General features: G+C 38.1%; 1 protein-coding gene across 1 annotated transcript in view; it reads right to left on the minus strand.

The window, feature by feature from the left end:
* The window catches only part of LOC150099071 (protein transport protein Sec61 subunit beta-like), a 45,424-nt gene that overhangs the window by 10,085 nt on the left and 10,275 nt on the right, over positions 1-25,064 (minus strand). The window contains exon 3 of the mRNA XM_090405272.1: positions 3,847-3,942. Within this exon, the coding sequence (XP_090261398.1) occupies positions 3,847-3,942 (96 nt within the window). The remainder of the gene's footprint in view (positions 1-3,846; positions 3,943-25,064) is intronic.

Below are 25,064 nucleotides of genomic sequence, written 5' to 3' on the forward strand. Positions count from 1 at the left end.
AGATAGGCCTATAATTTGATGCTCGAGTTCTATCACCTGCCTTATGAAGCAGCATAATCTTGCCCTCCTTCCAGTCCTCTGGAACTCGACCCAGTGCAAGACTGATTAAAAAAATATGTCAGGGTAGATGTCAACTCCCTGGCATATACCTTCAGAATACTTGGTGATATATTATCAAGTCAGACAGCCTTATTAACATCAAGTTTGCTCAATTCCCCATATATCTTTGGCTCACTTACTGTCAGTAAGTGAGCCACGTGAGCTACGAAACACATCGTACCTTTCTCTCTATTCCTGTCAGGATGTCAACCTCATCCAACCATGTCTCACTTATTCCAACAATTTTTGACTGAACAGACTCAATTAATGCAACTATTTCATTTGCCTTGTTTTTTTATACACTTACGAAATGAAACTGTGAGCAAGAGGGTGAGGAGTGGTTTCTTTGCATGGAGGGTGGTTGAACCATGGAATGCATTGTCTGATGGAGTGGTGAGAGCGAGAACGGTCAATGAGTTCAAGGAGTGGTATGATAGACTTTGTGTTTCTTAGGGGGGGCCTCCCCTCGATGAGTCTTGATAGACTGTGTTTCTTAGGAAGGACCTCCCACGATGAGTCTTTTGACTCCATGGAGGCCTGAATAATAATAGGAATACAAATACAGCAGCTTATTCCTGGATCTATAGCTAGTTCCTTCCACCGACACCACTTATTTGATATAACTTCTCCATGCTTAACTCGAGCCATTTCTTTTCTCCTTATTCATCTTCGAACCCTCTTCAGATCGAAGAAGGTTAGAAGATGAATAAGTTTTTTCCCTTGATCCCAGGTCATCCCTTTCCCTTTTTGTCTACACACGCATTCACATCCTCTTGGAGCATCTATTTCTACCATATGTACCTCAGCCACTACTACGGAAAATGCTAGCAACCTCCCTTCATCTTATAATGCCATATAAGATCAGGTAATGGCCATACGAACAAGTTATTACTAAAGTCTGAATGACATTCTACAATATGCTCAAGTCACTGGTGAGGAAAGGTTAATGTTTGGAACTATCATTTTGGTAAGCACGTAGACAAAGTGTAAGACTACTGTGGTAACAATTGTAATATCAAGTGCCTAAACATCTCTACCTACTAGAGCAATGAAATCAGAAAAAGAAAGTCGGATAGAATAGTGAACATTGAAACTGAGGATAATGATTTTCTCCAAGCCATGTTTCAAAGTTTAAAGAAAGAAAATCAAAGTTATAAGATACAGATTTTTAACCAAGATCAAAAAGAGGAGATTCTGGGTTAGACACTCTCCAATATGAGATATCAAAATGAACTTATGCAAAAATGCTACCTCTGAAACAAAAGCATCTTAAGATTATTTAATTACCAACCTAGATGCCAAGGTGGACAGCATCACTGCTTTACTTAAAGGCAAGGGTTTAAGTTCCACTGTAGGATGAAAGTTGGTGAATATCCAAGTGGCATATGATTTTCACTGCTCAGAGATCAACTCCTATGTTGATCCACTCACTATGTATAGGAGGCTTGAAGTGGCTCGAAAAAGTACCGTCTTGATCTCTATAGCAATTGCCAAATTATGCAATCCTTAACCTGCCCGTGATACTAATGGATTACATATTTATTATTACTTCTGGTGGGCAGAATTAATATGAAATTGAGGAAAATAAGATAAGTGGTGAAGGTTGGAAGAAAGACCGCATATATATAAATGATTTTGGAAGGCTTTTGGAAGGTTTACTTTCTCCTATACAAAGTCAAGCAAAGTGCAATACATTACATCTGTTGGGAAAAAGTAAAGATAAATTGGTATAGGCAAAAAATATGCAGTGATCAATTCTTTATTATGAAATATCCATACACATTTTTAATTTCATTCAATTCCTCTATAAACTAGCCTCTGCAACAACTCCATGCACCACTACTATTTGAATCCAACCAATACAATGCCAAAACCTGACAGCATAATTATTTTTAGGTGACCTAATAGTCTTCTAAATCATATTCATTAGGTTCAATCCATTATGCTATCTAAATTTAATGATATGGAATAACTGATTTAAAGCTTACCCTTAGAATAAATGTTGGTACTTTCTATGATGTTCAATTAACTATGAAAATATCTCATATTGCACAGTAAAAGAAAAAGTGGAAAGGAAACCAACTTCGTCTGGGAGTCCAAATATGGTTTTTGGCTATTTGAAACTTATAACAGACTTCCATGTTGAATCAGTGGCTGGCTGTCGGATAGGTATCAGAAAGTTGTATATTGGGGGTGCAGTATCCCAAAAGAGAAAGGCCACCAGCGGTGTGCCACAGGGGTCAGTTTTGTGACCACTGTTGTTCAATTTGTATGTTAATGATATTAGACTGGGTTTAACTAGTGATATCCAGCTGTTTGCAGATTATGCAAAACTGAGGAGAGCAATCCACAGTTAAGTAGATTTAATGCCTTACAAGAGGACTTGAATTGATTGCATGAATGGGCAGGTAAGTGGATCTATCAGTTCAATGTTGCCAAGTGTAAGGTTTTGAGATTTGGTAAGCAATGATGGGATGCAAAGTATACACTTGGTGCAGAAACTTTAACAGAAGTAGAGGAGATGAGAAATCTAAGAGTGATTGGTGGACAAAGACCTGAAATTCAGGGGCTACATTGTACAAGTTGTGAAGACATCGCATCGTATAATGGCAATGATGCAGAGGACTCTGACATGCAGAAAGAGAGGCTATGATTCCATTGTAAGGCCTTGATCAGGCCTCATATGGATTACTGTGCACAGATTTGGTCACCAGGTTTTCATGGTGATGAGGATATGTTGGAAAGGGTCCAGAGAAGATTCACAAAGGTAGTCAGTGGTCTTTGGAATGTGGAGTACGAGGACAAATTGAGAGAATGCAAGTTGCAGAGCCTCGTGAATAAGAGGAAGAAGGAGGATATGATTAAGACATAAGCTAGTCAGGGCATGTTATGAGGTTGACATGGAGGTGAGATTTCACAGAATGGGAGAGGGGGAGGCCATAGAACATGAGGCCATTGCTGGAAACTGTATAAGGAGGGTGCGAACAGAGGAGTGAGGAGCAGGTTCTTTGCATGGAGGGTGGTTGGCAAGTGGAATGCATTGCCTGAGTGCATTGTGTATGCAGCATTGTATTATGGAGGTCAAACCATAATAATAATAACAAGCAAAAAAAAGGTTGTGTTAAACTAGGAAATGAAATTCATCTGCCACCTAATGGTGACAAAGTTTGGTTTCATCACAGATGGGTGTGAATGCCCAATCTTGATCCTTACAGATACTGACTTATACATCTCTTCCAGCTTGATAGTTTAATGTCTGTTGTCCCAAAGATACACACACACACACACACACACAAAGGCTGCTAATATGCTTGCCACTGCAAGGTGTAGGCAACTGCAGATTAATGGACTTAAGTTTGGCAGATATTCAAATTGTGGTATCCTGATCCCAGACTTTCATCATAATTTTATACTTCTAGGATTCAGCTACAGCAAATAGTGATTATTTCCTTGGCTATGTGAAGTTTTTCCCACCCACTCATTCTGACTCTTAGTCCATTTGTACACACCATCACTATCATCTCATTCATATCCAAATGTGCACTCCTCTTTGTAGTCATAGTCAATGTATATGCTGTACCAATTCCACTTAAATTATCACCAATCTTGTAATGCTGTATAGCATTCATAACATATGATTCTGCACAAATTCAGATTACACACAATTATCATGTTGTTTAGCTGTACGATAATTTAAAACTATCGTTTACGTTAATTAAAGGAAATATTGCTGGTACCTGAACTTACACTTTAATTCCTGAAGAATCCTCTGAATAAAATCTCCACATCCCTTTGGTATTAACATGAGCAGACCTTGACCTGCTAGTTGCAGTAAGAGTTTTCCTAGAAAACAAGAGTGTGAAGTATTAAAAATAATCTCTTGTTAAGGGAATCTTTTATTATTATTTTTTATTCTGAAAACTCAAACTGTGATACCATGAACTAAAATATACATTAATGCATGCCTTCTAACTTAAATAAAAAGAAATTTAAACGAATTATAGTACTTCAGATAAATTCAGATACTTAAACTGAAATATGAAAATTGAACACAGCAATCCAACTCAATCAAATGTGCAAAGGAACGATGGAGAGAAGATGTAAATATTATGGTACTTCAATGAGAATTCAAGATTTCTGTCAACAATTTCAGTTCCATTTGTTCGGGATATAATTTGATTCTGTTCTTGTCTTCCCTTTTAAAGCAGCCTTAAAACAAGCATGTTTATGAATTATCAAATATCACTGAATTCACAGTCAGCAAACAAAAGATAGTGGATGAAGTTATGGGAGTAAGCAGTTGACAGTACAGTTAAGTTGCTTGAATGGTAACAGTAAGAGTGGTAAGGCAAGGTGCGTAGATGACAGTGAGTTAGCGGCAGTGAGTGGTAAGACACCACACATGCAAGGTAGTGAAAGTGCAATTAGCATAAATGGCAGTCAGAAAGTATCGAAGAGTTGCAAGCAGAATTAGTAAAGATGAGACAAAAAAAAGGCAATAATTTTTGGGAATTAAGTCTTAGCCAAGTTAGTTTAATGAAACAATGGATGTGAGCCCCATATGGGCAGATACAGCACTATCTTGTGAAACAAATATAAAGTTATTGGTTATAATGTGTGTGTGTATATATATATATATATATATATATATATATTTTTTTTTTTAAATCAAATCATGTATGTCCTCCTGCCCAATTTGCCTGGTTACAGGATGAAAAACTTGAGTTTTCCAGGAAGAAAACATCCTGCCACCTCAGTATGAGACCAGCTAACCCACCTTCAAATTGAAAAGCCCCAATAGAGGTTCTTCACATCATAGATGGGATTTGAGCCCAGGTCTATCCAAATATAGGGCATCGGCCATTAAACCAAAATTTTTTTAGAAATCTGAATCTCATGAACTGAAGTAGAAATGGAATCAGCAAATTCAGGCTAAATTTAGGAAGAACAGGAGTATAATAATAGACCATACACTTATACTCCATATCAATGGAGAAAAATACATAGAACAATTAAAGCGATATACTATAATTTATTGACTTACAGAAAGCCTTTTGACTAATTAGCATGATGCTCTCTGGAAAATACTACAGCATTATGGAACAGATTGCAAGTAGTATTTTGATAGATAGTGACAATACAGTACTGCTGACGAAATATTGAATACCCAGGACGAACTGATTCTCAACAATAGATCAATTCATTCTTATAGATAACAAAGCTTCAAACAAATGTAATGGAAGTAGCTGTTTTGATTTGTTGCATGTGGTACAGATGGCGATAGATATATAGTAAGAGATTGATAAATAGATAATGATGAGGTAACACTTATGGAATATTTGAATAAGTTGGACAGATGGGAAATGAATGTGGGTCCATTTAATTAAACTAAATATAAAGTATTGAAATTTGAGATACATCAATGGAATTCTGCATACTCTGCTGAAGGAACTGTACTAGAAGAATTGGAGGCAGCAAGGGACTGGGGTAATGATTGAGAGGAAACTTGAAGTTCAGAGGATATATATCCCCAAGGTGGTGAAGGTAACCCAGAAGATTGCTGCAATATTGAGAAGGATGCTGACCTGCAAAGACAGAAGAGTAATAACTCCCAATTATATATTTGGTTTAATCCTTTATCCAAGTGTAAGCAAACAAAGTTTGCACCTGAAGTATTTTCAGGACTGGGGCAACTCGTGATAAAGGTGGTGTAAGTTCTCATCACTTGCCTTAGCATCTCCCATGATGCAAAGCACATCTCCTTGCAGACATGTATAATGCTGTGCATTAAGGGAAGGGCCGCTACCCAGACCGGTTTCAACCTTTACTGAAGTCTCATCAGTAGGAGCCAGATCCAGAGGTGGTGATACTAAGGTGGAAGTAATGGAGAAGTCATATTTCCATATACCAGCTGCCAAAAGGTGTCACACCTTATTATTAAAATTCTCAGGATTAGAGATAAGTTGATGGAAGGTTTTTCACTTGGCTATGTAACAAATTATATATTTGGTTTAATCTTTTATCCAAGTGTAAGCAAATGAAGTTTGCGCCTTATGTATTTTCAGGACTGGGGCAACTCGTGGTAAAGGTGGTGTAAGTTCTCATCGCTTGCCTTAGTATCTCCCATAATACAAAGCACATCTCCTTGTGGAGATGTATAATGCTATGCATTAAGTGGGCCAGTTTGCTTACACTTGGATAAAGGATTAAACAAATATATAATTGGTAGCATAGCCAAGTGAAAAAACTTCCATCAACTTATCTAATCCAGAGAATTTTAATAATAAGGTGTGACACCTTTTGGCAGCTGGTATATGGAAATATGACTTCTCCATTACTTCCACCTTAGTATCACCACCTCTGGGTCTGGCTTCCACTCATGAGATCTCAATAAAGGTCAAAACCGGTCTGGGTAGTGGCCCTTTCCTTAATGCATAGCATTATAAAGGTCTGCAAGGAGATGTGCTTTGTATTATGGGAGATACCAAGGCAAGTGATGAGAACTTATACTACCTTTACCACGAGTTACCCCAGTCCTGAAAATACTTCAGGCGCAAACTTTGTTTGCTTACACTTGGATAAAGGATTAAACTAAATATATAATTGGTAGCATAGCCAAGTGAAAAAACTTCCATCAAGAGTAATAACTCCATTGTATAAAGCCCTGATCAGACCATATCTGGATTACTATGCTCATATTTGGTCACTGTGACTCTTGATGGAAGTTTTTTCACTTGGCTATGCTACCAATTATATTTAGTTTAATCCTTTATCCAAGTGTAAGCAAACAAAGTTTGCGCCTGAAGTATTTTCAGGACTGGGGTAACTCGTGGTAAAGGTAGTATAAGTTCTCATCACTTGCCTTGGTATCTCCCATAATACAAAGCACATCTCCTTGCAGACCTTTATAATGCTATGCATTAAGGAAAGGGCCACTACCCAGACCGGTTTTGATCTTTATTGAGATCTCATCAGTGGAAGCCAGACCCAGAGGTGGTGATACTAAGGTGGAAGTAATGGAGAAGTCATATTTCCATATACCAGCTGCCAAAAGGTGTCACACCTTATTATTAAAATTCTCTCGATTAGAGATAAGTTGATGGAACTTGGATGGGGTACAAAGTCAGATAACAAAAATGATATCAGGACTGTGTAACATTAGCTATGATGGCCTGTGGGCATGCAGACTGCAGTTTGCTCAATAGGAGGACAGGTGATAATTGAGACCTTTGACACTCAGAAGTTCTTTCATATAGTAGATCAAGAGGAAGGAGCAAGAACAAGGGCCATCCCTGGAAGTTACAAATGGAAGTTGTAAGAGGATGAGGAGTGGCTTTTTACATGGAGGGTTGTTAGACTGTGTAATGCATTGCCTAATAGGTGAGTGAGAGCATGAATGTTAAATAGATTTATGCTGTTTAAGATGGGCCTCCCATGATGAGTCGAATGCAATAGAGGTCCTAAATAATTATTATTATAGCAAAATAATACAACTGAATCCTGAAATTTTTCCGTCTGAAATGAGGTTGAAATTAAGAGGAGCCACAGATACTCCCTTTGTCAATGAAAAATGGAGTGAAATAAGGGTGTAAATCATCACACTTTTACAGTCATGGAGAACTGTAATATTGGGTGACAGCAAAAAGAATAATAAACCACTTAAAGTTTACCAATGATACTAATCTCTTAGAAGAAAATAAATCAGATCTTCCAAAAGTCACCAACAAAGTTAGTTAATACTCTTAAAAAATACAGCTGAATCATAAGTAACCAAAAATAAAAGATGGCAACAAATCTGTGCTACAGACCATGAAGGAAATTTTTATTATTATCCAGGCCTCCATGGAGTCAAAAGCCTCATCGTGGGAGGTCCTTTCTAAGAAACACAAGTATATCAAGACTCATCGAGGGGAGGTCCCTCCTAGAAAACACAAAGTCTATCATACCACTCCTTAAACGCATTGACCATGGTTCAACCATGGAATGCATTGCCTGATAGAGTGGTGAGAGCAAGAACGGTCAATGCGTTTAAGGAGTGATATGATAGACTTTGTGTTTCCTAGGAGGGTCCTCCCTCGATGATAGGCTGCATGATCAGGAAAGATTATACAACCTATCCTGTCAATTCACATTACATCTATAGCCTCTACATGCTCAAAAAACTTGCTATTCTTTTTCATTATAAACATTACTTTTCTGCAGAATGCCTTGCAACACTTCATAAATCTGATATCTACCCAACCATAAAATACTGCTCACATCTGGAAGTGAGGTGGGGAGAGGGGAAATTACTCAAAACCACATTCAGAATGTAAATCATATCCAGAAAAGGACTCTACCATTCACTTAACAGATGACCCTCCTCTCGGTGACTTTCTTTGGTCATTTTCCTGTAGACACCCTGTTTCTGCATTGTGGCTTTTCTATATGTACTTCCATGAAAATGGCTTCACTGAACTAATCATCATTAGTCCTCTATTCCAGTTGCTAGTCTGCATCTACATATCAATTACAGACTCACCAAACCAACTTCTCTTTTCTTTCTTCATTCCCCCATGCCTCTGTCCTTTGGAATCATCTTTCCTATACCACTTTTCCTAATGTCTATACTACCAACTTTTCAGGAAAGACATTAATAGATTCCTTTCTTCTTTCTAATCACTTGCCCACACACAGAGCTGTTGTGTTGTAGGTCTAGATACCTCTCATGTATGTAGGATTGATATTAAAAAAATCCTTATCCTTGTATAAAAGACATAATAAAAAAGACATGCGGAATTTCCTATTAAAAAGGATATATGTGGAATTACAAAACAGGTGATTATGACAAGCTGAAGAGACAGCTTTCATCAGAGCAATGGCATAAGAATTTAGAGGAAGAGAGATGTTGTTGGTACATGGGAGGTGGTCAATGGGTGTTTGAAGAAAGCAGTATCTAAATATATACTTAGAGTCAGAATGATAAATCAGGTAGGAGTTAGGTGGATGAATAGTTTCATTAAGCAGGAGTTGAAAACAAAGAAAACACTGTGGAAGGATTATAAAGAAAAGGTGATCAGCATGCCCATAAGCAGTATAAGGCACAGGCAAGAAGGATAGACTGGTGTGGTAAGGAAGACCAAAGCTAATTATGAGAGAAAGTTAGCTGACAAGTTCAAAAGAAACTCTAAGGAGTTCTGTCACTATGCGGCAAGTAAAATGAGGAATGACTATGGAAGAATGACTTTAAAAAGTGCTGATGATAGGAGGTAACAGAACCAAACGAAATAGTTGAATTACTGAGTAAGAATTTTTGATGAAATGTACCATCTAGGATTCTAGATGATGACATTGACTGATAGGAGAATAGAGGCTGAAGAAATGGATGTGCTTAAAATATTGCAGAACCTCAATACTAACAAAGCCATGGAATTAGATAGCATATCAGCCTGTGGCTCAGTACTTAGTCCTCTGTTGTTTAATTTGTATATCAATGGTATAGGAAATGATTTGACAGGAAATTTTCAGTTGTTTGCTGATGCTAAACTGAGAAGAGAATAGTAAATGATGTGATGCAGAGATCCTGCAGGAAGACTTAAACAGATTAGCAGTATGGACAAAATGTAATGGCTGCCAGTTTAATGTGGGAAGTGTAAGATAATATGCACTTTGGGAGGAGATCAGAAGGTGTATACTACATTGATGGAACCGAACTGCAGGAAACTTATGAAACCAGGGAGTTGAAGTTAAGAGGGCATATTGTGAAGGTAACCAAAACAGCACATCAGATATGCAGTTGTTGAAGAACACACTAGCAAGTAGGGTTAGAGAGGTTATTGTTTCCCTATATAAGGCCACATCTGGACTCCCAGATTCCATGGTGATAAAGAAGTTAAGGAGAGGATCAAGAGAAGAGTGACAAAGATTGTGGTAGGTCTGTGGCTCCCTATGAGAGTAGACTGATGGTCTGTAGGCTTCAAAATTAGCTGATACATGAAAAAGAGGAGATATGATAGAAATATTTCAGTTCTTAAAGAAATTTTAAGTCTGTATGCGGGTTTTTCATCCCGCATACAGACAAATAGGCCCTTCAGAATACATGTAATTTACAAGACAAAAATACTTGTTGTGGTGGTAGTGAGTGGTAGATGGCACTGAAGTAGTTGATTTGTGGTAGTGGTGGAGACAGTGAGTTGTACAGTGGGTGTTCTCCTGCGATGAGTCTTTCGACTCCTTGGAGGTGTCACGAATAATTTATTTTTAACCGAACTCTCAGATACACAAGTTAAAATTGGTATGAACAGTCTATATACTACCAATTTAGTGTTTTGGCTAATTTCTCTCTAATTCGATATAAATTGATTCAAACCAGCTCCCCACCCCAGCTTTGTTTATTCTATTGTCCATTTCATATTTAATTTACCATCTTTACTAAAATTGTCCCTAAACAGCTCAGCTATTTTACTTGTTCTCTAGGTTATGGATTATAGGGTGTAGGTTCCACTGAGAATGCAGTTGAATCCATGTTCCTGCTTATTTTCAGAGTTTGTGTGTGTGTGGGGGGGGGGATTTTATTGCCAATTTTCATGTCAAATTTGTTACAGATGTTATTCAATTTAGTTAAAGAATAAGACTTTCATGAGATTTGTTTAAGAGTAAATCTGCACAATGCAAAGAACCAAGTTTGATATCTCTGATTTCTCATAAAGTTTAATGCCACTTCTACAATTTATTAGTAATCTGTATAGATCACAAATGGATACACATGGCACCTTTGTCATACAGTTGATTTAACATCAAATCACTTTCCTGTACTGCCTTCAATTCTAACCTGAGTTACAACTTAAATATAGACTATGTGCTGATCTATATAATGTTCCAATTACAAAAAATAACCATAGCATTTTGAAGAGCTTTTGATACCTTGTCATATGCTTTTCTAAATCCCATCTATTCATCCGTTTCATATTACATTCAATGGCTTGTCATAGCCAAGTAACTTGGCTTCTTAGAAACCTGTTTAATGTTTATGAGTGAAGTTTATACATTTGCATTATCAGCTATGTCTGTAAATTAAGTGCATTCATATACTCAAGGTTTAGCCTGTCTTGCAGTAGTTCCCCAGTGGCGCAATTGGTTTGCACATGATACTTGTATTTGTAAGTATTTGTGAGTTATGTCGAGGTTGTGAGTTTGAGCCTCACCTGGGAAAAATGTTTTTTTTAGTGGTGTGCCTCGGGAGTCTGTTTTAGGGCCATTGCTGTTTAACCTGTATGTTAATGATATTGGCAAAGATTTGGATGAGGATATTCAGTTGTTTGCAGATGATGCAAAGTTGGGACAAACTATGAAGAGTAGAAAAGATGTTGTGGCCTTACAAGAAGACTTTTTTATTTATTTATTATTATTCCATAGTATTATTACACCAAATCACAGAGGTCAAGTTCATGTATTTTATACAGCACCTTTTCTGGGTGTTATAGATAAAGTTGAGTATCATGCGGTTATAAAATTCTTTGTTAAAGAAGGTTTAACAGCAAAAGAAATTCATTCAAAGTTCATAGGTGCTCTTTTCCTTCGTTTTTGACCATTAAGAAATGGGCTGCCGAGTTTAAACGTGGCCGTACCAACCTTGAAGGTGATCCACATGAACCACATCCAAAAAAGTGTAACAACACCAGGAATCATTGATCAAGTGCACGATATGGTATTGGATGACTGGCGAATCAAAGTGCTTGAAATTGCTGAGACTATAGGCATTTCAAAAGAATGTGTAGGATATATTTGCATAAAAAATTGCAAATGAAAAAGCTTTGCGCAAGATGGGTGCTGAGCTTGCTCACAGCGGATCAAATATGCATTCATATGAAAATCTCTGAACAGTGCTTGGAGCATTTTAACAAAAATAAAACTGATTTTGTGTGATTTATTACTATGGATGAGACTTGGATTCACCATTACACACCAGAATCCAAACAGCAGTCAAAACAGTGGACAGAAGCCGGTTGTTCAGCACCAAAGAAGACAAAGTCAGTTCCATCAGCAGAAAAGGTCATGGCATCGGTGTTTTGGGATGCTAAAGGCATTTTTTTACTAATTATCTTGAAAAGAGTACAACAATAACCGAGAAATATTATTTCAATCTTTTAACCAGACTAGACGAAAAAATTCGTAAGAAAAGACTCGGTTTGAAGAAAAATAAATCATCTTTCATCAGGACAATACACCTGCCTACAAAGGTGTTTTGGCAATGGGAAAATGAAGGAATTTGCACTATGAATTGTTCGAACATCCACCTTATTCCCCTGATTTGGCTCTCCTGACTTCTATCTCTTCCCAAAACTAAAACTCTTCTTCGTTGGGCAGCGTTTTTCTTCAAATCAAGATGTGATTGCAGCTGTAGAGGGGTATTTTTGCATATCTTACTGAGAACCGCTACAGGGATGGGTTAATGGGGCTGGAGCATCGCTGCAATAAATGTATTAGTCTTAAGGGAGATTATGTTGAAAAATAAAAATAATTTTGAAATTATAAATTTGTTTTTTCATTGTTAGGCCAAGAACTTTTCAAACCACCCTTGTAGTTGTTAATGAGATATAGTTTGTTCATTCATTTTCAACTAAGATGTCTTAACCCACTCGCACACTTGAGAGATTGATGGCCGTTTCAGGGCACCCTTTGGTGTTAGCTGATGTACACCGGCATTCATCATCCACTTGTTCCACTCTTCCCTCATAAAGACTTTAAAGGGTTTGTTTAAAGATACATCAAGTGGCTGCAGTTGTGATGCAAGTCCTCCTGGTATGACAGCCAATTCAGTATTGCACTCTTGGAATTTTTGTTTGATTGAATCCTTCAGATGAGCTCGGAACTGATCAAATACAAGAAGAGCTTTCTTCTTTAGTAGTGTGCAATTCCTTCTTTTCTACTTTATCTATCCACACTTTCATCCATCCAACCTTTTTCATGCACATGTACAATCAGTCCTGTTGGTATTTTTTCTGTAGGCAGAGTCTTCTGCTTAAAAATTATCATTGGTGGCAGCTTCGTACCATCAGCACAACATGCAAGAACTACAGTGTAGTGTGTTTTTTTCGTGTCCACTGGTTTTGAGTGTAATGCTTTTCTCACCTTTCTCAGCTACAGTTCTATTTGAGGGAACATCAAAGGTTAGGAGCATTTCATCCATATTGGCTATCTGTCCCATTTCAAAATTGTAATTTTTTCGATGTTAAATCACATATTTATGAAAAGAAATAATTTTGTCTTCATATTCTTTTGGCATTATTTGACTGATTTTTGTTTTTGTACGCATACAAAATCCACTGCGTTTCATGAAACGGTAACACCATGACGCACCACCTTTAAAATCTTCAATGTTACGCTCACAGGCTACTTTGACTGCATGTGTACGAATTATTTTTGTTGAAATGGCAACCATTTTGCTGATTTTCTTACACCCATTTCAAAACTTCGGTCTCTGGTTCTGGCCACTTCGCAATTTTTCCACGTTCCGCGCGCTTTTCATTACGCAAATTGTACAAAATCTCCTTCTGACCACGCCAAGTTCTAATCATTTTTTCTGTAGGTGGAGGTCCAAAATGTCTTTCAGCTTCCCTATTCCCATGTTCTTCCGCATATTTTACAACCTGCAATTTGTAACTTGAAGTATATGAATGTCGCCTGTTTTTTTCCATCACTAAAATCGATGGGGAAATATCAAACTGAACACAAAATATCTCAACATGTCAACACGTCAACATCTGTAACTGATTACTCGGATAAGATATTATGAAACTTGAATAGGGATTCCCCGTCTTAGCCAATGACACGCTAGAAGTCAAGTGAAGGTCACACATCAATTTGATTGTACCATTAACCGCCTACAAAGATCTTGGAACATAAAAGGGAGTGCGTATGACTTTGAAAAGAGGAAACAATCTTTACCTTCATTATATAAGACGCACCCCATTTTTAAGATGAATTTTTAAGGTAAAAAAGTGCATCTTATACACTGGAAAATATGGTATCTCTGCGGACTACCAGTCCAATGTCCATAAAAGTTCCACTAACTAACAAAATAGTCTCAGTCTTCCTTTCTGCAAATGTGCTTAAACCGAATTTTTCGTTCAACACTTCCTCTTGAACTTTAGATCAAAATTAACTTACCATTTCTTGCAGCATACAGTCTCACTCAATCACCACTTGCATATCCTGGTTGGCCCTTTGTTCACTCTGCAGATTGCTTTCCCATCTCATGGATTGATGCACACTGGATTTTTGTGGTCGTTGGGAAACATCTGAAGTGCTTGTCTGGAACTTCTGTACCCTACAGGAGGGACATCATATTATGGTTCGGGTCTCATTTTGGATCCGAGCCTTTATTTCGTCGGTCTGCACTTGGAGGTTTTTTGTCAGACTTCCTCACGTCATACCTCTTTCCCTGCTGGGCCCCTGCTGTTTAACTTGTTTGTAAATGATATCATGTGGACTGACCGGAGATCTTCAGTTGTTTGCTGATGATGCAAAGTTGAGGAGAATTATAAGTAGCACCTGGTGATAATTTGCTTCAGGAAGATCAGAATAGACTTTTGACTTGGACAAGGGAGTGGGGTTGTAGTTTTAATATTAAATAGTATGAAGTGTTACATTTTGGAATGCAGAAATATAAGGTTGTGTACTATATTGACTATGCCATACTGCAGAAACTGGATGAGATTGGAGTTTTTGGAGTCATGGTTGACAATAGACTGAAGTTTAGAGGGCATCTTGCAAGTGTTGCAAAGGCTGCATTGTAGTGCTGATAAGAAGTACTGTAACATGTAGGGTTAAGGAGGTGGTTATGCCACTGTATAAAGTACTGATCAGACCGTACTTGGACTACTGTGAACAAATTTGGTCACCTGGTTTTCAGTGTGGTGTGAAAACAATGGAGAGGGTCCAGAGATGAGTGACTAAGACAATATCAGGACTTTGGAATGATGCTGTGGAGAAAGGCTGAAGAAATGTGGATTGAAGAATTTGATGTACAGGAGGAAAAGAAGCGATATGATAGAGACATTTAAGTTAATGAGAGGGTTTTATCAGATTAATCCAGATAGGATTATAAAAAGAGTAGAAAGCAAGGGCCAGGGGAAAACCAGAGGCGATCTCTGGAAATTATGTAAGAGTGTGGTGAAGAGGGGTGTGTGAGGAGTAGCTATTTTAAATGGAGAATTGTCAGTGAATGGAATGCATTACCAGAATGTGTTGTTAATGTGAGGCATGTTAAGGATTTTAAGATTCAGTATGATAAATATGTTGCCAGTTGAATGGACTTCCTATGATGAGTCTGCAAACTCCATGAAGGATGCAGTAATAATAATAATAAATCACACCAAGTACACCCAGCATAAAAATAAATTTTTATTATTAGTATTATTATTACCCAAGACTCCATGGAGTCAAAGACTCATCTGGGTGGTCCTTTTACACACAGATCATCATAACATGCTTTAAAAACACTCAAATTCTCTGCAGACACCACACTCTCAGGCAAGGCATTCCAATCATTCACAACTCTGCATGAAAAAACTTCCTTCTCACTTTAAAAACACTCAAATTCTCGGCAGACACCACACTCTCAGGCAAGGCATTCCAATCATTCACAATTCTGCATGAAAAAAACTTCGTTCTCACTTCCCTACTCACCTTATTTATACAGTTCCAGGAATGACCTCTGGCTCTCCCTGGATCTTCCACTATTTTCAGTAGAACCTCTCCAACATTGATCCTATAACAACCCCTTACTAACTTGTAGGTCTCTATCATATCTCCCCTCTTCTTCCTGTCCACTAGACTCTGCATTGCATCTTCTCAATCTTTCCTCATACTCGACATTCCAGAGGTTAGAAACTACCTTAGTCAGTCACCTCCGGACCCTTTCCAACATATCTTCGTCCTTCTGAAAACCAGATGACCAAATCTGGTTAGAAATATAAGGTTGTGTATATTGTGCCACACATGGACACAACCTTTGATTAGTCCATGTGTGGCCTAATCAAAGCCTTATACAATGGAACAAGAATAACCCTACTTCTACAAGTCAGTGTCCTCCGAATCATTCCCAGAAGCCTTTGTGTTGTCTTCACAATTTTGGCTATGCGTCCCCTAAATTTCAGATCCTTATCCACTATCATCCGAAGATCTCTTATTTCCTCCACCTCTGACAATAAATCCTCACCAAGCATAAATTTTGCATCCCATCTTTGTTTTCCAAATTTTAAAACCTTATATTTTGCAACATTGAACTCACATCCCCATTCCCGTGCCCAATCACTCAATTTATTCAAGTCTTCTTGTAAGGCCACAACATCTCTACTCCTCATGGTCCATCCCAACTTTGCATCATCTGCAAACAACTGAATATCTCCATCCAAATCTTCACCAATATCATTAATATACAAGTTAAGCAGTAACGGCCCTAAAACAGACCCCTGAGGCACACCACTAGTGGTTTTCCATTTCCTGGATATCACTCACCCATACACAACTTGCTGATACCTATCAGATAGCCAGTCTCCAATCCAATGCACTAATCTAATATTCAACCCCATCCGCTCTAGTTTGACTATCAACTTATCATGCAGTAATCTATCAAAAGCCTTTACAAAATCTAAGTATATGACTGTGTATATCCTTCTCCTCTGTCCAAGGAAGCAGTCACCTTATTGTAATAAGTAAGTAGATTACTAAAATATGACCTCCCTTTAGCAAATCCATGCTGTCCATCAAAGATAATACCACTGTTGTCAACCCAATTCTGAATACTAGTTCTCACAAGCTTCTCCAACAACACCTGCCACACAGATAGGCCTATAGTTTGATGCTTGAATTCTATCACCTCCTTTACAATTAATCTTGCCCTCCTTAGGAACTTGACCCAATGCAAGACTCGTATTTAAAAAAATGTCAAGGCCAGCATAAACTCCCTGGCACATTCCTTTAGAGTACGTGGTGATATATTATCAAGTCCCACAACCTGATTAACATCTAGTTTGCTCAACTTCCCATACACCTCTTGCTCACTTACAGTCAGTCTCTCCTCCCCATCATCAACTGCTCTCAATCTCTCCATGAAGTCACATTCACAAGATTGAAAGACCTTTATGAACTGCTCATTAAGTATCTCCACCACACCTTCTGCAACAGCTGTCTTTATACCATTTTTCTCCTATCAATGTCATCCTTCCATAATGGGATGCAACTCTAGCTCGCCTCCACGTGGTGCATCCTGGGTAACGTTAAAGAGCTAGAACGACTTGGCCATCCAGGCTATCTTAGGAACTCCTGGATTTGTATACATGCATATGCAAACAGTTTATCAGGTTACAATGATGGACACTAGGACTCATCCTGTCAATCAGAAGTGCCCTAAGACTCGGTCCCTTAGACAACTGCTCAGAGTCTGCCAGCTGAATACAGAAAGTATCAGCAGGGCTAAGAGTGAATGTCTTACTAGACTTCTGTTGTCATGAAGAAGTCTTGTTGTTGTTTGCTTTCATTGCCATCATACAAGAAACCCATGCAAGCAATGAGTCACAACTACGAGAAAGAGGCTCCGTTCCATCTTATAGGAGCAACATACCATCAGATGCATTGGGGTAGCCACCTATGCCCAAAATTCACTAACTAATGTCCATTTCATTTCTGCTAGCGATGTTTCAAACATATCTACCATTATTATAGAAGTTAACAACCGAAAAATAATCAATGTCTACAAGCCACCATCTACAAGCTGGCCTGATGAAGTTTTGCAACCTTAATGCATCCTGTTGTTTATATTGGAGACTTTAACAGTCATCATACCCAATGGGGTTATAGAGAAACTGATGCAAATGGTGCCAAGCTATCCGAGTGGACAAAAGCAAACAACATACAGCTGATTTTCGATCCCAAGGATAACTGCATTTTAACTCGGCTAGAGGATGATATGGCACCAATTCTGACAGTTTTGTAACAACCAATCAAAAGGGCCTCCCAGTGCCAACCAGCCATCATGTTTTAGGAAGATTCCCACATAGTCAACACCGCCCTGTCTTTATTGAGATGGGCCCTCAAATCCCAATTACTGAAACTACACCAATGCAACGTTGGAATTTTGCCAAGGCAAACTGGACCAGCTTTTCATCAGATCTAGATAAAAATGTGCGCTGGATTCCACCACAACCTTATAACTACCGAAGATTTGTAAAAAGAGTAATTTCTACAGCCAAAAAACACATCATTAGAGGTGCTAGAAAAGAATACATACCTGGCTGGAGCAAAACCAACGAAGCACTTTATAACGACTTTCTGAATAGCAGACATGTGGATGTTGCAGATGATCTTATTGATAGCTTAAATGAAGCTAGAAAGAACAAATGGATTGACACATGGAAAGGCTGAACTTTAAACATTCAAGGAGGAAGGCATGGAGCCTCCTTAAAAAGTTGGGTGGTAATTCCCATCGCCCCAATTCGAAAGCTGCAGTTAGTGCCAACTGTATTGCCAATCAGATAGTGAATCTGTCCAGAGCTAAATCAGAAAAAACCCACACTAAAATAATTAAGAAGGAATTGACCAGACTTAAAGAAGGTTGTTCTGAAGTGACCAATCTATCGAATCCATTCACCAAAGAAGTACTTCTAACTGAACTCCAGGGAATGAAAACTGGTAAAGTGCCTGGATTTGATAATATTCACCCTGAGTTTTTAAAAAACTCTGGACCAAATACAGTGGAATGGCTGAAAAATTCTTTTCTAATATTCTACAGAGTGGTAGATTACCAGCAGAATTTAAAAAAATAAAAGATAATAGCCATCCTGAAACGGAAAGTCTGCTTATAAACCTGAAAGCTATAGACCTATAGCACTGTTCAGTGTCTAAGTTACTAGAAAGACTTATTAACAATAGAATTAGTACTATTATTATTGACACTCTCCCTCATGAATAGGCCAGTTTCAGGCCCAGGCGCAACTGTGAAGATCAAGTTTTGGCCCTAATGACTCATACAGAATCTGGTTTCGAAAAATGCCTTAAAACTGTGATGGCTGCATATGACACCGTTTGGAGGAACAGCATGATCTACAAGCTCCTTAAAATACCGAAATGTAAAAAAATGACCCATCTGATCAACAATACAGGTAGTTCTAGAGGATGATATGAACAAGCCAAGAATACTTAACAATGGACTCCCACAAGGTTCAGTTCTGGCACATCTTCTTTTCAATTTGTATATTTCTGACCTTCCAAGGACAATGTCTAGAAAATTCAAATATGCAGATGATTTATGCATCACATTCCAACACCAGAACTTCTGTACTATAGACCATGTACTAAATTGTGACCTAGAGTAGTTCTAGAGGATGATATGAAAAAGCCAAGAATAGTTAACAATGGACTCCCACAAGGTTCAGTTCTGGCACATCTTCTTTTCAATTTGTATATTTCTGACCTTCCAAGGACAATGTCTAGAAAATTCAAATATGCAGATGATTTATGCATCACATTCCAACACCAGAACTTCTGTACTATAGACCATGTACTAAATTGTGACCTAGAGGAGCTAAACCACTTCTTTGAGAAGTGGAGTCTTATTCCAAGCACTACCAAGACTGAAACACGCTGTTTCCATTTGAACAATAGCATGGCACATGACATGAAAGAGTGCCACTAAATTGGAACATACTACTGCACAAGTTTAATCCAAAGTATCTGGGCATAACCCTGGACAGAATAGACATCTCTCCAATATTGCTGCCAAACTCAGAAGCAGAAATAACATACTGCATTAACTTGCCAGAACAACCTGGGAGGAGGGATGCTCCCACATTAAGGACATCTGCTCTGGGCCTACTAAACTGCTAAATACTGATCAGTTGTCTAGCTGAACAGTGCACACATTAAATTAATTGATACCATGTTGAATCACACAATGTGTATCATTTCTGGAACAATAAAGACTACTTCATCATATTGGCTACCAGCTCTGAGGCACATACAACCGCCACAACTACGATGCCAAGACAACCTGATTTGCGAATATAACAAAATTTGCCAGAACCCACTGCTTCCTATACACTCTGATATTGACAGCTTTACATCACAGAGGCTGAATTTAATACACTCACCTATTATGACAGCACAACGACTTGTCACTGAGGACTATGATGCAACAATAGCATGGCCAATGGAATGGACTGCCCAAGCACAGATAATCTGGCAGACTGTCTTTAACCCAAGCAGCCCTCCATCAGGGTTCAACCTACCTCATAAAATATGGACCTCCCTAAATAGGGTTCGCCCCAACCATGGTAGGTGCAGAGCTTCCATATTTACTTGGGGAATAAGAACAAACTCATCTTGTGACTGTGGTGAGAATAACCAAACTATACAACATATCACATTTGACTGTCCTCACAGAGCCTTCATGGGACCAGTATCTGACTTTATAACAGTCTCCACTGATGATGTTGACCGGATGTCGAACTTAGGCATTCAATTTGAATTTTATGCTTAATTGTATATTTTATATGTATATATGACTAGTACAGTGTCATTTCACACTATTGTATTCTTTTATGCAGTCTGTTGTCTTATATGTGGTTTTCTTTTGTGTGTGGGGTAGTATATGCATGTATTCTTCTTAGCTAAATGCTAAATACACCCTTCCATAATCATTCTTTCTTTTGCTGGCTACATATCGAAAGAACTCTTGAGGATTCTTGTTGGCTACATTAGCTAACTGCTGTTCATACCTCACTTTAGTTACCCTCACCAAGTCACCTGCCTTGCCTGGTCTTTGTAATCTTCATGGAATTGGTTATTTCCACTTCTCTTATGAGAAGTGGAAATAATGCCCTTTTTTTCTGTATCACATGCTTAATCTCTTTATTCATTGATTTCACACCTACCTTATTTAACCTTCTCACCCTTGGAATACATTTAGCCATTGCATCTACTAGATAGTTTTTGTTTGAAAATCTCCCAAACTGCATTGATCTCTTTTCCAGCTAACTCCTCATTCCATGCTACACTCGCAAGCTGTCTCCTGAGATCTTCATAATCCCCCCCCCCTTGTGTACCACCACATATACCCTTTTCTCACAGAGGTCCTCACACTGCTGGCAACCACCCAGGTAATCACCTCATCATCACTCTCACCAATTGGTGGGTGATTTGACACCTCATTTATAATTGCATCCTCTGATGAGATGACCAAATCCAAGACCCTCAATCCTTGCATGCCCACTGTTACATACTGTCTGAGGTAGTTATCCTTCAAAAACTCAAGGAACTCGTTTTCTTTACTTCCAGTTGCTATCTCATCATTCCAGTCTATATTGCCATAATTAAAATTGCCCATAATGATCACTCTTTTCTTATTTGCTTGGCTAATTTGATCATACATTTCATTATCATTACCACAAATTACCTGGTCTATAACAACATCCAACCAAGTATTTTATTCCAATTCATCTCTATCTCACACCATACTGCCTCAAAACCACTGACACCATTTCCCTCTTGCATCTCTACTTTGTATGGACATAACTCTTTCTCTATCATCAATAGTACTCCCTCTCCATTTTTACCCCTTCTTTCCTCACAAAACACATCATACCCTTCTCTCTATTCCTGTCAGGATGTCGTCCACAATCTAACCATGTCTCACTTATTCCAAAAATTTTTGGGTGAACAGACTCAATTAGTGTAACCATTTCATCTGCCTTGTTTCTTACACTTCTAGCATTTGTATACAAACACAATAGCTCATTCCTGTAGTTCCACCGATACCACTCATTCGATGTGATCTCTCTCCATGCTCAACTGAAGCCATTTCCCTTTCTGCTTAGTCATTTTAGAACCCTCTTCAATTCCAACTGTTTCCTCTTGATCCCAGGTCATCCCATTCCTTTCCGGTCTACACATGCTCTCACATCCTCTTGGAGCATCCACCTTTCTCACACTGTGTACCCCTGTCCTCCCTGTTCCTCTTGCACACCCATTCTCTCATTTTCCATACTCATGCCACTCACTTCCTCATTTATAACCACCTCTTCAATCTCTCCTGCTCTTCTACATCACTTCCCACTTGATCTAATTCATTCTCTGTACTCACTACTCTATGTTCCAGCAGCAGCAGTCTCTCTAAGCAACCATAACTACTCAAATGCAGTCCATCTCTCTCTCATATAGTTCACTTCGTCCTTCAAACTCATTCCACACATTAACAAACTGTACTCCTTTCTCCTCGCACATTTCAGCTAACACATCATTCATAATTCTTGCTCTCCACCTCATCTCAACCACAGTCATACCTACGCAACACGCTCACTACCCTTCCTGTTACACTATTCTCTCTTATCCGTCTAAGCAGCCTCCTGATATCCATTCTGACGTGTTCCTTGTCCTCTGTCAAGTCATTCGTACCTATTAAAACCATCAACTCCTTTAATCGCTCTCTCCTCATATCCAATGCCTCAATCACTCTACTCATTTTACCGCCTGGAAAACATACCTTGTGCATCCTTTCATCCAGCACACCTTTAATAATGGAGTCGCCATACAACACTACTCGATCGTTTTTCGTTAACTCTTTCATACCAACATGATTTGTTTTAATTCAACCCAATTCAACTTTCAAATATCACACACCCATTTTACTGCATGTCATTCCTACGGTTCTAATTTTCGAACTCTCAACCCCCATCACCTTTTAGGCAAGGCATTCCAAGGTTCGACAACCCTCCATGCAAGGAAACCATTTCGCACTCTCTCTCTCTTGCTCACAACTTCATTTTGCAACTTCCGGGAATGGCTCCTTGTCCTCAATCCATCCTCTTGTTCCACCATACAAACGAACTCCCTAGTGTTCTTTTGTATGGTGGAACATACAAAATATATGTATTTTTGTACAACTCTAACTACCTCTCAACGATTTAAATGTCTCAATGATATCACCTCTCCTATCTACCACACTTTGCAGTTCACATTCCCTTTGGCTATCCTCAAATCTCTTGCTTCCCCCTTCCTACTCTTAATTCTCACTCAGTTTTTTTTTTTCCTTTTTTTATAGCTAGGATCTATGAAAGCACTTTCCTGATCATTTTTATAACCAATATTTCAGCATTTCTGGTCAAATACCATCAACTCCAGCTATTTTCCTGCATCTCAGGCCATTGATATCTTTTTCTGCCTTGATTGTCTTTTTTCTACCAAATATTATGTTGCTGCTTGTTTCAATTTGACATTTTTTCAAAAAAAAGAAAAAAATTATTTACTCTAGATACCCAGAATATGTTTAGTTTCAGTTTTCATGTTGCCCTCATCTCTAATTCCTTTCCTCTGCTTTCTCAATAACCTTCCTGATATTTATCTTCTATATTCTTGCTGAAGTCTCCTCAATTAATTTTTTTAAGCTATTTTTATAATTACCTTAGCTCTCTTACATTTTTATCTTAGGGAATTTGCTGATTACTTGTTAGGAACTTGTAATATGCTTTCTTCTATTCCAGGACTACTTCTTGCATCCACCATGGAGTCCTTATGTTTCTATTCTTGCAGAAAACTTTACCGCATGCCTCTCTCTACCTGAATCAATTAATGTTTTTCTTCAGAGTTTGCTACTGGGATTCCAAGGTATGGAATCCCAATGGCAAATTTTCATTTTTTTGTAGAATAATATTTTTATAGTTCAGTGTACAGTTCACTTGTAAAAGCTGCTCAACTTAGCTGTAGGTTTACCTTCTTTTTAAAACTTCTTACATATTTTTGTTTAAAATGATACCTTGAAGCAGGATAAAAATGACTAAGTGATGTTCACTTCTAGTTTCAAATACCCTGTATCACTATCAATAATATAGTCATATGAATTTGCTCATCTTTATGTTGAAACATGATATTGATGACTGTTCATGTCTAGAACATAAATCCAGCAGTCATGCACTTGCTATTATTAGCTTTGCCCATTTCTCTAAATTTTCCCAAAATATTTCTATATGTCTGGAATTTCCTACTCTGCTGTTTAGATTTCCAATAAGAAACAAGTTTCCATTTTCTTTATCTCAGTTGCCTTCTATAATGACTCAAAAAATCCCTCTCTTTCCTCCTTAGGAGAACCTTCTATGGGAACTACAGGTACAAATAAGTTTCATTGTCCAATTCCCCATTTTTGCCCACATTACTGGAACGTATGGCCAATCGAAAAGTTACATCTTCATATTCAGTGTAGAATTCTATTGCTAATCTCTCTTATGTTGATAGTGCCTATCCTCAGTTCTACTGATTCTAGGTATGACCCAGACCTTTCAATTGTTTGCCCTAGTTCCTGACAAAAACAATAGAGCCTTTGTTAACCAGGGGAAAACATAACCCAGCCAGCATGATATTTCATCATGTCATACTATTATATTTGTTCCTGTTCAAGCCAACATACAACATAATTTGGTCAGTACCAAATTGCTAGCCCATTCCCTTTCATTCAGTATCCAGTGAATACCTACTAAATAGGTGCACCAGATGAAGGTGAATTCTCGAGATTAGGTCAGAAGTTTTAGTTGGTTCTCTGCATTCCTTAAAGAGCATGTAAAAGTCTCTCGGTTATCAAGTTTGGACTATTTAAACAATATCAAAACCCTTAAGTGAGAAATGCTTAGTAGTCAATAAGACAGATGAATACTTCCTTTTGGAATCCTCTTGTTCTTTCGATAATCCATCTCATGCTCACTATGTTTCCTAGTTTTATCCATAATTCTAATCATCCTAAAATCTGCTGTTCTTCTGGCATTTCTCTATTCACATATGGTTATGTTGTTGTTGTTGTTATTATTAGTAGTAGTAGTAGTAGTATTTTAACATAACTTGCATGTGAAATTAAAGCAATGGTTCTGTAATTCTCACACATTCTTTGGGATTTGATTTTTTTTCCCTTTTCGGAACTGGGATGAATATAGATGTTTTCAATT

This window comes from Typopeltis vanoorti, chromosome 15 (genome assembly GCF_054136105.1).
Source record: "Typopeltis vanoorti isolate ZY-2024b chromosome 15, IOZ_Tvanoo_1.0, whole genome shotgun sequence".
NCBI classification, from domain to species: Eukaryota; Metazoa; Arthropoda; class Arachnida; order Uropygi; family Thelyphonidae; genus Typopeltis; species Typopeltis vanoorti.